Source organism: Rhineura floridana, chromosome 6 (genome assembly GCF_030035675.1).
Source record: "Rhineura floridana isolate rRhiFlo1 chromosome 6, rRhiFlo1.hap2, whole genome shotgun sequence".
Classification (NCBI taxonomy): domain Eukaryota; kingdom Metazoa; phylum Chordata; class Lepidosauria; order Squamata; family Rhineuridae; genus Rhineura; species Rhineura floridana.
In genome coordinates this window covers 59,893,837-59,908,808 of record NC_084485.1, presented here as the reverse complement: position 1 = coordinate 59,908,808, position 14,972 = coordinate 59,893,837, and the positions used below count along the sequence as shown (strand labels likewise).

Here is a 14,972-nt window from a genome sequence, read left to right as displayed (position 1 = left end):
GGTATTATGGCATAGGCACAGATAGCAGTAGCATTTCACACACACACACCTGCCTCTATACAACTAAAATAATTTTAAAAGTCAGGACTTGCATGCCAACAGGACAAGATCTTAGACCTTCTACATAGTGGGGATCATTGTGCATGTGTATAATGAGTGAGGGATGAAAACAAGATGTTCATTGCAGTCTTGTGAAAGACAATTGCGTGAAAGGCAGGTATATTGGCTGAAAAAGCTGCTGTTCTTTAACGCTACAGGTACTGTAGCGTAAAAGGAGTTTTGGAAATTGGGGACAGAAGTGCTACTATTTAAATCTGTTAAACTAACACAATAAACCCCATGTCTGAAAGCAGCCCTACGTAAGCAACATCTGGAGGACCAAAGGTTTCCTCCACCTATTCTACAGTATGAAGCTGTGGTAATATATTTCCTCACCATCAACCCTGTGGTACCAATGGCCTTTCTGGGAGCTTAGGATATTGTCTGTTACTCTGTTTCCATTTCATGCTCAACCCTGTCTCCAGTCTAACACATTTATCCATAGCAAATTCCCAGATCTGCTGCTTTTCCAGTTTATCCAGGGTAAATGAGTACCCAATTCACTGAACTGGCCAGATACCTTTTTCATATGCCCTAGAAGATGAGATCTTCAGAGCATGAAAGTCAATTTGCATGTAATAAGAAGGTGGGGAAAGCATACAGGAGTTGTGTATCGTCAGTGGTCTGGCTGCAATGTCTGGAATTCCAGGGGCCATCTGAGGCTAATAGACAGAACATGAATGAGTTCCCCAAGTCCCCATTGACATCCCATGTTACAGCAGTAGTGAGGAAAGCACAGCATAAATTTCTGCTTCTGCCCTCCCCATTTCTGTAAGGAACAAAAACACATAGTAAATGAGGCAATGAGGATAAAAGGTATCACCTCACTTGCTTTGCATTTTGGTGCTTTCATCATTGTTGTGAACATCTAAATCTCTATTTTTTGCATTCTGCTGACTCATGAGAAAAGATGAAAAGTCAGCTGCTTTTATTGCTTCTCCCCAGCACAGGCCTTGGTTTTAGATGCCAACTAAAGGCCGAGTTTGGTACCCCTCACTGTAGAACTTGGGTGACTGTGGTGCAATTTATTCCAGAAGCTCTTGTTAAGGCAGATCTGCTTCTTCTGAAGCTCCGGCATCTCCTGCTAGATGATCTTAGAGAATGATTGAGCTGAGGCTGAAAGATGCCCTTATGAATGAAAGTCTGAGGCTAATTGCGTGGCAATCTCATTGTTTTGAGCCTGTTGAAGACAAACCTGGCTTTTTCCCTATAACAGTCCTCCACTTTGGGAAATCCACTCTATCAACATCCAGCACCTTCCTTGTGTGATCTGTGTCTCGACAATAACGATAACCACAGGTGGGTTTTTGCAAAGTGTAAAATGGAGTGTAAGAATTGGAGTAGTTAGGGTTGTAGAAAGCAAAGCTGAGAGACTCAGGTTTGTGCCCCCCAGGATGGATGACAACAGGGACATATTCAGAAACTAAAGCCTGCTCCATCTTGTAGCCCAGAGCTATTGGGATTTGCTTCTTAGGCTTCTGCACAGCAGCCGATGACTGTGGCAATGCTTTGGCTGCTTTCTTCTCCTGTGACATCTTGCAGGCCTTGACGCACCCTTTGGTTTTCATAGATGTTTTGGTCTGTAAGAGAGAAGCCACATGCAAGAACATACTGCATAATTTGTTCTACAGCAAACTGCATGAGCAGCACCTTGATATCTAACTGCCAGAAAACTCAGCAATGCAAACTAACTCTGATGTCAGGAGACACCTGTGTGGAATTGTGTCTGCTGCTGAATTCCTAAAGATTAGTTTGGAAGCAGGGAGTTAAGGAACATCCCTGTGTGTGTGTTGAGCTCACAGGCTTCTGTGCTTCCAATGCTTTTAAAAACCATTTCTCTTCCAATGAGATCTGTGATGAAAGTAGCCCCTCTTGGAAGGGAAAATGACTGGAAATAAGCCGTTTCAGTTTGGAAAATTGGGATAGAGACCAGTTTCCTTCTTCTGCGTATCCATCCTGAACGTTAAATCACCCATCCCCTACTTTGCAGGGAATCCGCAGGATCCAGCTGGGTTCTGCCTCCACCATGTCTAGCTGCTCCCTCAAAATGCTGAGTTTACTTTGCAATCCAAGTTCATAGTACAGAGCCATCTGAGCTACACATGAGCCTATTTATTTGTTTATATCCTACTCTTCCTCTAAGAAGGAGCCCGGAGAGATACATGCTACCAAATTCTTCCAAGCTACACAGGAAGTGGATTGGACTGTGAAAGACCAACCCAAATTGTGTTTGCATTTTTACTAATTTGTAGGGCAGTATGATATCTCAGAGAGGAGGTCAGGTCTCCTGCTCCCCTGGTGCATTCACTATAGCTGCTCAATTTCCCTGCTTTTTAAAGTTTGATAGAAATATCTGTTGGCTATAGTTATGTTCTTAAACCGCAAGGTTTTTTGCCTATTAGTGAATTTCTCTGCCTTTTAATCCAGGAAGTAAGAAATGGGATCCTGTGCAAGTTCACTGAGAATGGATTGATCATTTGCATGCTTATTGAGTTCAGTGGGATGTACTTCCCTGCAGTCATGCTTAGGGTAGGTAAAACTTACCATGGGGAGGGAGGCCTGGAATGGGCAGGGGAGGAGGAAGAAGGAAGAGGGGAAAAGAGGGGAGGAAAGGAGAGGAAGAAGGGAGGAGGGAGAGGAGAGGCGAAGGAGGGGAAAGGCAGGTCTGATCATTTGCATGCTTACTGAGTCCAGTGGGATTTACTTCCATGGAGTCATGGCTAGGATAGGTAAAACTGACCATGGGGGAGGAGGAGGGGGAGGGGAGAGCAGAGGGAAAGAGGAAGGGGGGAGAAAAGAGCAGAAAGAGGGGGACGGGGAGGAGGGGATTGGAAGGGGAGGGGAAGGGATGAAGGAAGGGGGAGAGAAGGGGCAAAAGGGAGGTGATGGGAGGGAGGAGGAGGGGAGGGCAGGTTTGATCATTTGCATGCTTATTGAGTTCAATGAGATTTACTCCCATGCTATCATGCTTGAAAATGAAATGGGCTGCCTTCAAGTCGATTCCAAGTTATGGTGACCCTATGAATACGGTTTTCATGGTAAGCGGTATTCAGAGGTGGTTTACCATTGCGTTCCTCCAAGACTGAGAGGCAGTGACTGGCCCAAGGTCACACAGTGAGCTTCAAGGCTGTGTGGGGATTCGAACTCTGGTCTCCCAGGTCATAGTCCTAGGATAGGTAAAACTGACCATCAGGGAGGAGGAGGGTGGAGGGGAGGGCAAGAAGGAGGAAGGGAAAGGAGGGGATTGGAAAGGCATGGGGGAGGGGGAGGGAACGGGTAAGAGGAAGGGGATTGGAGGGAGGAGGAGGGGAGGGCAGGTTTGATCATTTGCATGCTTTTTGAGTTCTGTGGGATTTACTCCTGTGCAATCATGCTTAGGATAGGTGAAACTGACCTGGGGGAGGGGAGGGAGGGGAGGGGAGGAGATTGGATTGGTGTGCCCTGGGCAGAGGGGAAGCCCTTTTGCTTTCCAAAAGGAAAACATTGTGAACAGTATTATTGTTTTTAGTGTTTCCCCTATCTTTTTGGTCTCCAGCAGGCACATGTAGCCTCCCATCCAAATTTAAACCAAAGTTATCCCTGGTCACATCCACACCAGACCTTTATTTCACTTTAGATAGTCATAGCTTGTGAGTCTGGCTTTTAGAACACTAACAGTTGGTTGTTACTGAGCGTGCCCGACATTATCATTGAGTTCAATGCTAAATTTCTTAAATTAATTAAAAATCAGCCAGGCATTTTTTTTAACTTTTAAACTGCAGAAAATGAAGGTCAGAGTATGGGGTAAGTAATAGGATTACAGGTACTCTGTGAACATGGCTGATTTTTAATTAATTTCAACAAATTATGAGAACTCTGACAGAAAAATGTCCCAAAGGGGTCTGTTTTCTCTCTCTTTTTACACTTTGAACTCTCAATTCTTTCTGTTTTGTGTATCCCATTGGAAATTTAGAGGGTTGTTAAGCAAGCGTTTCTGAGTTTAGGACTATAAGTTTTGTAAGGTTTTGTTTTGAAATGAGCTTATGGGAAGCATCAGAATGGCATGGGGGGTATTTTCAATTTAACATTGCGGAATGTGAAAAATCCCCACTGGGTGTAGTATACAGCCACTCTCGTGACTGTATAATATGGCATGTTTTTCTCTGTGTCTTTATGTGTTAACCTTCTGGGATCCACTGCTGCCGCACTTACCCTTTTTCTATGTTTTTCCCCTACACTCAACCCTTTGTCTTTCCTGTTGCTTAGTATATCTCGGGTGTGGGGAACCATTGCCCCTCCCAATGTTGCTAAACTACATCTCCATCATCCCTGGCCATTGGACATGCTTGCTAGGGCTGATGGAAGTACAGTTCAGTAACAACTGGAGGGCCAAATGTTCCCCACACCTGCTATACCTGTATGCTTGCTATAGCCTTCTACCCTTTCCCCCCACCCTTTCCTTACTTTCCCTCTGTTGCAGAGGTGGGGAGCTCATGGCAACCCCTCCTTCTCTCTATAGCCCCCAGTGCCCCCCGTTCTCCCACTGTTCCCCCAACCCTCTGGGGGAATTTAAGAGGAATGGGGGGTGCTACAGAGGCAGGAATCACAAATAATCACCTCCTCCTCACCCTTTTGCCTGCCAGGAACATCCATTTCTGGAGTTCCATCAAAGACAAGACTAGATCTAACCCAATATTTTGGATTTGTTTGTACTTTTTATCAAAACCAATAAACTCTTAAGAATAGCATGTCTACCCTCACACAATAAAATGGAAGACCATGGAAGTTCACCATGTGAATACTTGAAACTGCCTTGGATTGGAGGGAAGGAATTCTTACTGGCAGTCACTGATATGGGGAACATTTTGAAAATCTGAATCTCAGGTTTCAAATTTTAGAATTTGACTGAAGTACATTTGGGGTGGGAGGGAATGAAACTCAAGCTAAAAACCAAGGTTTGTTTTTACATTTTAGGGCACTGATGACAAATATTAACTTCCCAGCACAGCTTTACAACTGCCTCTCTCCAAGGATTTTGAACTTTTTGAAAAAAAAGACTAGAGGTAATGGGAAGGCAACAGATCGTTCCAAACTGAAGGAACAGAGACTCCTCTGATGACTAAAAGCATGTATAAATATATATTATATTGAAATAAATAAAGATAGCCAGCAATTCTACAACCTAATAATCTCTTTGTTCAATCCAAGTGCCATTTCTATTAGTTGTTGCACTTGTTGGTGACATTTATGTGGTCAGAAATCTCTGTGTGAGAACTATTTTTTAATTGTTTCTTAACTGGCTAGTTCCAATTTGGATACTTTATTGTTTGTTATTGATGCTTGCACTCCAGGTGATGGTTGAAAGGAAAATAGTTTCTACCCTGTGTCAATAATCCTGTTTAAACTCTGACGGCACTTGAGTTTATTTTAAAACTTTGTTAGCAGGTTTTCTACTTTCCATGACGCTCTGAGCTCATTAAGTTGCATTATTTTAGAACTCTAGACCTGGCTCTGTCCACTGCCTTCCAAAGCTATTAATCCTGTAACAAGGGAAATCGGCAACTATTTGTATAAATCACTGAATGAAGGGAATCAGTGCCGTGAAATAACCAAACTTTTCTTCAAGAGGACAGACAAAGCCTGTGGCCCTTTTCCTCAGCACTCCTCCCAGTATAATTTGCCATCCTAGCAGGGCTTCGGTCTGTCTATATCATACACTCCAGTTGTCCCTATTTCTCAGCCACAGACCCTGTTTTGTGGTACGTGCTATGTCCGGTAAACCAAATCATGACTGTTTTGTGCCTATTTGCCTTTTCAGAGATGCTCCATTAGCATTTTGTCAGCGCGAAATGTTAAGAGTAGTCATTTTTCAAAGTTCCTCCCCAGGTTTCCCAGAATTTAGATCATTAAGATGTGAGATGAGTACATTTTTTCTCTGGTGTGCATGCATACAGTCTGACTTATACTGAGTCAGATCATTGGTCCATCTAGCTCAGTGATTTCTAGAATGATTGGCAGTGGCTCTCCAGGGTTTCAGGCAAGAGTCTCTCAAATCCCTGCCTGGAGATACCTGGTATTGAACCTGGAACCTTCTGCACACAAGGCAGAAGCTCTACCTACTGACCTATGGCCCTTCCCCTAGATCAGCATGGAGTACACAATCTGCTGTTTCACACATTGTAGCCGGTAGGGTATGTTATGAAATGATGAAGAACACTTCTCATTTCCTGCTGTATCTTGAACCAAAAGAACATCACCTAATAAGAGGGGGATGACAGGCAGTGGTGATTGTTTCGAAAATAGAATTCTTTTAAGCATGTCCCTATTTTTGACTGTACAATGTTGAAGGGCCTCACTCCAGAAGTTTCATGTGTTTTTATGGTCATACAGGTTGCTTCCACAATTTAGAACTGCTCTAGCATTGGTTTTCTGTAAATCAACTGGATGTGGAATTAAGATGATAGTTCCACGGAGCACTATTTTCCCTATAATAATCTATCAAAGCCTATCCCCATGGACAAAATCTTACTCCCATAGCAGTGCTGGAAAGCTCCGGGTCCATAATTTCTATGGTTCAATCAATGGGAACAGATAAGATCTGTGATTCGATGGTAGGGGTGTGTGGTGTGTGTGTGTGTGTGTGTGTGTGTGTGTGTGTGAGAGAGAGAGAGAGAGAGAGAGAGAGAGAGAGAGAGAGAGTAAGGAACCTGGGGGAGGGGGATACACAATTTCAAGAACATCTATTTTTCTTAGATCTAACTTTTGTGTGCACACTTCACACACACACCTTTGACTCCTGCAGCAATCCAGTTTGTCTGCCCTTCCTCCCCCACCACAATAACTCTGTTTTCCTCCCACCACATTCCCTTTCCCCTCCTCATCTCCCCCTTTCCCCTCCTACCCTCTTTGTCACTCTACTTTCTGTGATAGGATGGATATTCTTTATTCACTCAGTTATCATGGAGAATGCGGATTATATCAGCGCCGGCACATTGCACTCTAATGTTTTCTATGCAGTTCTGATATCTCAGACTTCAGATTTGTGGTGACGTTTTTTGTCTTAAAATGCAGTTGCAGTGCCAGCTTGTCCAGTGCAATGCAATGTGCTGCCACTGACATAATCCATATTCTCCATGATAACTGAGTGAATAAAGGATGTCCATCCCAGAATAAACAGCCCGTGTGAAAACAACTATCATGATAACAGAAAATCTGCCTTTACGTTTCCTTAATTCATTTCCAGTGCATCCTATACATGCTTACTTAGTAGTTAGTCCCATTCAATTCAACAGGGCCTACTCCCAGGTATTTGCAGCCCTCGAAGCCTTGCTATGTGGCCCACAGAATTCTCTACAGGCCACCATCCCCTCACTGGCCTTTTTTTTAGTTTTGCCTGCCTGGAATGTGGTTTTGAACGCTGATAACGCCTCTTGCTTGTTTGGATGGGAGACAAAGAAGGGTGTGTGAATGTGTATAGAAACTAGCCTAATGTATAGAGGTAAAATTTACATTTGTTGCCCTGCCCACTTTGGCCTCTGGCTCTACCCACCACTGGCATGTGGCCCTCAGACTGAAAAAAGGTTCCCCGTCCCTTCCCTAGTAGGAAACATACATTCCTGTATAACAGCAATCCATAATGTTTATGTTTCTGCAGATGTTTGGTATTATTTCAAAGGCCGCCAGGTGAGAGGTATGGATGCCTTATGCTTCCCACACATGCAACCAGCTGGAAGCACATTCAAATACTAAAGACGCTGATGAAAGACTCACTCTGATAAGAAACACTGAGATATCAGCTAATGAAGGGCATGAATACGGAGAATTTTTTAAAATCCAAATATATTAAGATTCCCTTTATGAAAGAAAAAAAAATACTTTTTCTCCCTTTTATCTATGTTCCAAGCACTCCATAGGACCAAACTCAAGGCAAATGGTTCTCAGTCTTCCCATATTCATTAAAGCTGCTGCTCACAGAGCTGCAAAATACTGGGTGTTTCCTAACACAGCATATTTCCTGATTAATTAGCAAGCTTTCTGTTAACCCTTTTTAAAGCCTTGGGCAACTGGTAATGTGCCCATAAGAAATGACATGCACAACAAACCTCCCAGAAACACACACACTTTGGGTATCAAGTCATGGGAACTAAGAAATGATCCACACAGTGATTATAAATAAGGGTGCCACCTTTGTTACCGGCCTGTATGGTTCTTTGCCTTTACATTTAGCCAATGAAGATTTTCCTGACATTGAGATAGATTGTTTTTAAAAATTACCTGCTACATTTCTGTGAGCTGTTACAGGTGCAATGTAAAGACAGTAAAAAAAAAAAAGGCAACCCAAACTACAATAACAGGTCATTCAGTTTAGTATTATGTTACAGGAGTGGTTCTAAACATTATTCACTACAGAAGAATGCCCACAGAAGAATATGTGTGAAGAATGAAGAAACCAAATGGATTTTATCATTCTCACTCCAACTCAAGAGGTTTTCTCAGAAAGCCCTTATAGTGTATAGTCCAAGATAACATTTTTCACTGGCGTTCTTCCATGTAGACATTCCATAGGGGTCACTGAGTTCATCTGTTGCATCAAAAGCAGCAAAGAGTCGCATTGCACCTTAAAGACTAAAATATTTATTATGACATAAATGTATGATGGCATTTCTTTCTACTATGAAGGAAGCCCATGATATTGGAATCAGTTCCAACTAGGGATGGGGTTTGGTAGCTGGTTCCTATCCATTTGAATTCTGACAGTCTGGCTTTCAGCACCGATCCACCATTTTTTGTTCCTGATTGTTTGCGCAATTGCTGGTTTGTGGGTTTTTTTCCAGTGAAAAAAAATGTAATTGCTAACAAAAATGCTAATGAAAATGCTTAAGCTGTAGGCACTTGTTCCACTGAGAAGTTAAGAATACATCAGTTTAGAGGAAAGCTGATTACGAAGACAATAACATAAAATTTGGAGCACTTTTTAAAAAAGTGTCGATGACAGCTGCAACCCGCCTCAAGAAATCAATGCCAGTCCGAAAACAATGCGGATTGTTGGATTATATCAACATCTGGTAATAATTCCAATTCAGAGAATCTTCTCCCCCATCCCTAGTTCCAACATGGGGCTGATTCGAGTCCAAAAACATGTGCAGGGCCACAGGTTAGCCACCCCTGTTTTAATAGGACAAGCAAACCAGTTGGAGCACAGCAGAGGGAGCTAAACTTGCCCTAGACAGTGAGGTCACCTTTATTATTGATTGATTGATTGATTCGATTTATATCCCACCCTTTCTCCCAGTAGGAGCCCAGGCCTGGGTCCCAGCCAAAGACATACCTGCAGCCTTTCCCAACCTTTGTGTCCCCAGATGTTGCCAGACTACAATTACCATCATTCCTGACCACTGGCCATGCCGGCTGGGGCTGATGGGATTTGTAGTCCAACAACATCTGGGGACGCAAAGGTTGGGAAAGGCTGCAAGTATGTCAGTGGGACCCAGGCCTGGGCTCTGGTGCACACCTTGATTTTCTCCTACATATGTGAATCAGTTGCCATTTACCATTATGGGGAACAGTGATACGTTTGGGAAAACTGTTGCTATGAAAGTAAATTTCCTTCCATCCCTGACACCAAAAGCCCTGATTTGCTCTGACAGGAACCTGCAGTGGTGGACAATATGATGCTTTGCGCAGAGCACACAAAGACTTATTGTGCCCCTAAACACTCCTGCCTTCCTTCACATATGTGCCTGTCCTAATGCAGACATTTCACTAATAATGAAACAATACCTATCTAACAATAAGAACCAGCAGGGACTGCATCACAGTGATTTCAACAATCATACAAGAAAGCAGTTATTGCAATACTGCCAAGAATGACAAGAAAACAGACTCTAGAAAAGTATCATGGGTGAGCAGACGTTGGGCCTATTAAATGCTTCATTTATTAAATGCAGTCACCTAGACCAGGGATCGCTCACATAGGAGCATAGGAAGCTGCCTTATACTGAGTCAGAGAAATGGTCCATCTAGCTCAATACTGTCCACACTGACTGGCAGCAGCTCTCCATGGTTTCAGGCAGCGTTCTCACCCAGCCCTACCGGGAGATTCCAGAGATTGAAATGGGGACCTTCTGCATGCTAGGCAGATGCTCTCCCACTGAGCTATGTCCCTTTCCCTTCCAACTTTTTTGGACCAGTGGGCATATTGGGAATTTGAAGAAAGTGCAGTGGGTACCAGTCACAAAATAGTTGGTGTGTGTGTGTGGCAGAACACAAAATAGCAGCCACATCTAAAAGGGCAGAAACAGAGACAGGATCACAAAATGGTGTGGGCATGCTTTCCATCAATGGGAAAAGGCACCAACATCAGCCACTGGGGTGCTTACTCACAGAGAGAAGCTCTGTGCCCCTCTCCTTTGTTCAGAACAGATGGGAGGATGGGTGTACAATCCTGACATCCAGTGAAATGTGGATGTGTTCAATGTAGGAGAAGCTGAATCAGTGCAAACAGAACTGAGCAGGAAGAGAAAACCATCTCTCATGGATTGTGTCTTTTTGAGGGACTATTTATTGAGACCTTTCACAGGTAACTGATGAAATACTGGTGGGTACACTGTTGCCCACAGGTGCAGTGTTGGTGACCCCTAGCCTAGTGCATAATTAGCACAGAATTCACCAAGAGGTTGTGATGGCTGCCAACTTAGATGACTTTAAGAAAGAACAGAATAATTTCATGGAGGATAGGTCTATCAAAGGTTATTCGCTGTTATAGCTAAATGGAACCTCTAGTCTGCAGGCAGCTCACTGAATTGCAACAGAGGGCTCTGGACATTCCTAAACCATCAGCTACATAGCTTCAAGGGTAACCTCAAGATGGGGTTCAAAGGGAGGTCATAGATCACACGAGAAATCAGTGTTTCTGAACAGTCTGAATTATACCTTCAGATCACTCTGCTCTCAACTCCATCTCATCTTTTTACATTATTGAGTTCTATGTTCTGTTTCTTGCTGTGTCCCTGCATTTGCTCATTGCCTGCCTTTGTTTGTTACAGATATGTTTAGGTTTGCAGGGGGAAGGGAGAATTCCATATTGTGGTTTTTCCCATTACAGTGTTGCAAGAACACCTGCACTTGGCTGACTTTCTCTTCTCCTAAAGATACAGGATCAGTCTCAGGCCCTGAGCCTGTCAACCCTAGCCCATGCTGGTACCTCTCCTAAGCTTCATGCATTCAAGGTCCCATTTGTACAGGGACCCATGCATGAACATGGGTATATGAATGAACAAATGTGTATATGCTCCTTTGGGGCTTCAGGGGGTACCCACCCCTGCACTAAGGCCACAGTACACAAGAACAGGATCCTGGTTGAGGGAAGACAGCAAAACAGGTCTTCCAACAGCTATTCTGCGCAAAGGTCCTTGGGCTGCAAATATCGAGTCTGTACAGTAAGCTGGTGGCTATCCAGACCATTGCTAACTGGACCCTTTACCATAATTCCCATGACCTGGTGACTACAAAACTCAGTGCTTGCCAGTAAGGGATAAACTGTTTATCCAAATTCACCCTCGTTTTAGGCAAACACAAGAAGACTTCTAAATATTGTCCTTGGAGGATGCCTTCCTATGGTGATTCTTTACCATACTGTGCCTAGCTTCTTTGCTGCTATGCAAAGCACCATTAAAGAACACCCACACACCCCAAAGAATCATGAGAATTGTAGTTTGTTAAGGGTGCTTGGCATTGTAGCTCTGTGAGGGGTGAACTATAATCCCCACGATTTTTTGCGGGAGAGGGAAACGTGTTTGGATATTTTGAATACATTGGAAGACAGTGTTCTTGCAGTCAAGAAAGATGGACTGATTAAGCCCCTCTGCCCTCTACTTAGCCCACATCCTGCCAGGGCTGCCGTACTAGATGAACGGCTCTACACATTACAAGGATCAGGGTTGGATCTTGAATCCTGGAAAGATGCGATTATGATGACGAAGGGACTTCCTCCTCCGGCTCCTCCCCTCTCTCTCCTAAGCCCAATTAGCTCAGCTGCCTCCTACCTCCGAGGGAAGCCTTCCTACGGTGTTCTCCTTCTGCGTCACCCTGCAGCTCCTCTTTAAGTGGGCGCCCGCGCTCCTCCTCTCGTTGTTCTTTAAGTGCCTGGAAAAGTGCAGTCCGAGAGGAGGGAATAATTCGCCGCGGCGGGCGGGCGCATGGTGACTTGCGCCGCCTGGTGCCACTACGCCTCTGCAGCCGGGGAGAGCGCTGCGCGGTGCTACTGTGTCCCACAGGACCAGGTCATTGTGACTAGGGGAAGGCGTCAGTCGGCGACAAGGCAGAGCCCGGCGAGCCCTAAAGGGGAAGCGAATGAATGGGTGATTGCGTCTGGCAAGGGATCCGATTGACCGTCGGGGCTTCAGACGAGACGTTTCCTTGCGTTTCGGAAGCCACGTTTTCTGACGTTCTGATTACTAATTCCATACTATATGTGACGAGAGACCCTGGATATGCTCAGAGGCACTCTTTATTTCATTTCATTTTATACATATTCTAGAGCTCAACCCTGCTTCAGATAAGACTAGATGATTTGAGCCTCCGCCACTTTGAAGGTCAAGTCCCGCGCCGCCTCACCTCTTCCTACGGCTGCCTCAACTCTGTAGCGTTTTTTTTGGGGGGGGGACGGAGCGTTCATAAAGGATGCCACTCATGGATGGCTAGGAGGGGGCGAGGGTTTGGGATGACCACCGAGGACAACATTTTCGCTTGAAATGCGATGTCGCGCCCACGTGTTTGCTTCTGCGCACGCACTAGTCAACAGGAAGCTGTACGGTGATATATTTGGCAAGCATAGAAATGTTCGCGGTGCCTGTGACTCACTTTTAATTACTTTTTGCCTCAGTAAAAGGGCATTCCTCACTTGCAACACACAGATATTGGCTGCAGGCATTCAATCAGCTTATAAGAGTTTTTGCTGGAATCAGGAGGTACTTTGAACTTTCTTGCATGTCGCCACAGGAGAAAAAGCTTGATGTACTGGATAGAATGAATGTGGGAGTTGGAAGAGGGAGAAACAGATCCAGACTGCAATCCTATCAACACTTACATGGGAGCAAATCCCACAGAGCTCAATGGGGGGTCCTTCTGACTTGTACAGTGGCAAATTCAGAAGTTCAGGGCCCCTTCATAATAGTCACAGCCACAGCCCTCCCCCCCCTTTTTTTTCTTTTGCTGCTGGATTGAGAATGAGATCCTTCTTAATTCCTTCTCTCACAACAACAGATGGCCCTAGGAGCCAATCAGCATGAAAGGGGAGTGTTTTAGCTACTAAAAAGAGGCTTCTCAGCGTGGGACTCACCTCCTTTCTCATTGATTGGCTACAATCAGCAGGAAAGGACAAGGAAGCATGTTAGAAGACTCTTCTCAGTGGCTGACAGGCTCCCCTTTCATGCTGATTGGTTCGTAGGATGCTGGAGACATAGGGACCCTGTTCCCCAAAAAGTCTAGGACCCCCTGAGACCCTGGACAACTTCTCCGCTGCTTGTATACAACTGAATTGTCAAACCCCTGCACAGCTCTGAGCCTCAGTGGCAACAAGTCACTATCCCTCTGGGCAAGTCACTGTTCCTTAGCCTCACAGGGTTGGCCCTACTATTTTTTTTTTATTTTATGTTTTCATACATGTATATCCCACCTTCCCTCCAAGGAGGTCAACGTGGGAGGCATGGTCCTTTCCTTCCCCATTCTATCCTCACAACACTGCAAGGTTGGCTAAGCTAAGAGACAGCAACTAGCCCAAGGCCACTCAGTGAGCTTCAGGGCTGACGGGATTTGAACCCTGGTCTCCTAGGTCATAGTCCAACACTAGAACCACTACACTGCACTGGCTTTTGCGCCTACTACTACTAGGCAGAATTGAGGCAGCAGATGCTGGTGTGGGAGCAGTGAGGTGTAGGAGGGCAGAACCAAGTGTGCTACACAACCTGCCCTGCACCACCTAAGCTGCCCAGCTGCCCTTAGGTGCCCTGGAGGACATGGCCCCGTTGCCTGTCCAGCAGCTTTTGCAGGTGGAATGGGGAGGGCTGGGGTAGGGAAAGAATCTTATCCATTGCTTCAGGCAGAACAAGTCATGTATTTATTTAAGGGTGCCCTTCCATTCAAAATGTCCTGGGTAGTCTACAACATGCTACCCTGAGCTCCTTGGAGGATGAGCAGGATACAACTGTGATCAATAGACTCCCAGTGTAGCCTTAGGGAGTTTTATGTACAATTCAGAAATATCGTAGTGTGCTAGGTGCTGAACTGATCACCATGGTGCTTTACAGTCGGTAAGAGTCTGTGCTCTGCTCTAATTATTGTCAGTGTCAACCAGTCATATAAATACATCTGTTAATCAGTGGCTGCCAGGAAGTTCACATGAACTTAAAAATAAGGGAACTACCCAAACAAGTTCTATACACTCATGAAGTCACTGCTGGGTAATTGTGGCTTGGCTATTGATGGAATGCTCTGTAAATCAGTTTTTTTCTTGGTTGATTGGCTGTGACAGTCTATTATTCTTAAAAATTTTAAGAATCTTAGAAAAGGGACTACACCCCTCTGGACACGCACCATTCTATGTCTACACATAGCTCAGTTTCATGCGAGTTAGCAGCATGAGTAACTTGCGTCATGTCATAACAGATACTTACAGGAAAGGGAGTGTTGTGTTTTTATTATATAACTTCCCTGCTGTATTTTTATCCATTTTGTGAACGATAAATCTTAGAGACCATGATGTCCTTGTCATAATAGTGTGTTCAGCACTGTTGCCTTCACTGACTACAAAGATGTGTAGATGGACACATACATCCTGCATCTACATTTGAGCTGCCTGTGTTGTGTTTCCTTGAAGCTTCTTGCTGTAACTTCCA

General features: G+C 44.5%; 1 protein-coding gene across 1 annotated transcript; it reads right to left on the bottom strand.

The window, feature by feature from the left end:
- Positions 1–1,025: 1,025 nt before the first annotated feature.
- Positions 1,026–14,732, bottom strand: CIMIP3 (ciliary microtubule inner protein 3). The gene is made up of 3 exons (XM_061630605.1): positions 14,671–14,732; positions 12,123–12,414; positions 1,026–1,679 (listed from the first exon to the last, which is right to left on the bottom strand). The coding sequence occupies exons 1-3, from the start codon at positions 14,730–14,732 to the stop codon at positions 1,266–1,268; spliced, it is 768 nt and encodes a 255-aa protein (XP_061486589.1). The 3' UTR covers positions 1,026–1,265.
- Positions 14,733–14,972: the final 240 nt, after the last annotated feature.

Excerpts from the sequence above, each read along its gene's own strand:
- CIMIP3 (XM_061630605.1), bottom strand. The coding sequence starts at position 14,732 with ATGACGCAAGTTACTCATGCTGCTAACTCGCATGAAACTGAGCTATGT. Across the intron at positions 12,415-14,670 it reads CTATGTGTAGACATAGAATG|GGCTCGCCGGGCTCTGCCTT; the intron begins GTGCGTGTCCAG and ends CTTCCCCTTTAG. Across the intron at positions 1,680-12,122 it reads TAGGAAGGCTTCCCTCGGAG|ACCAAAACATCTATGAAAAC; the intron begins GTAGGAGGCAGC and ends TCTCTCTTACAG.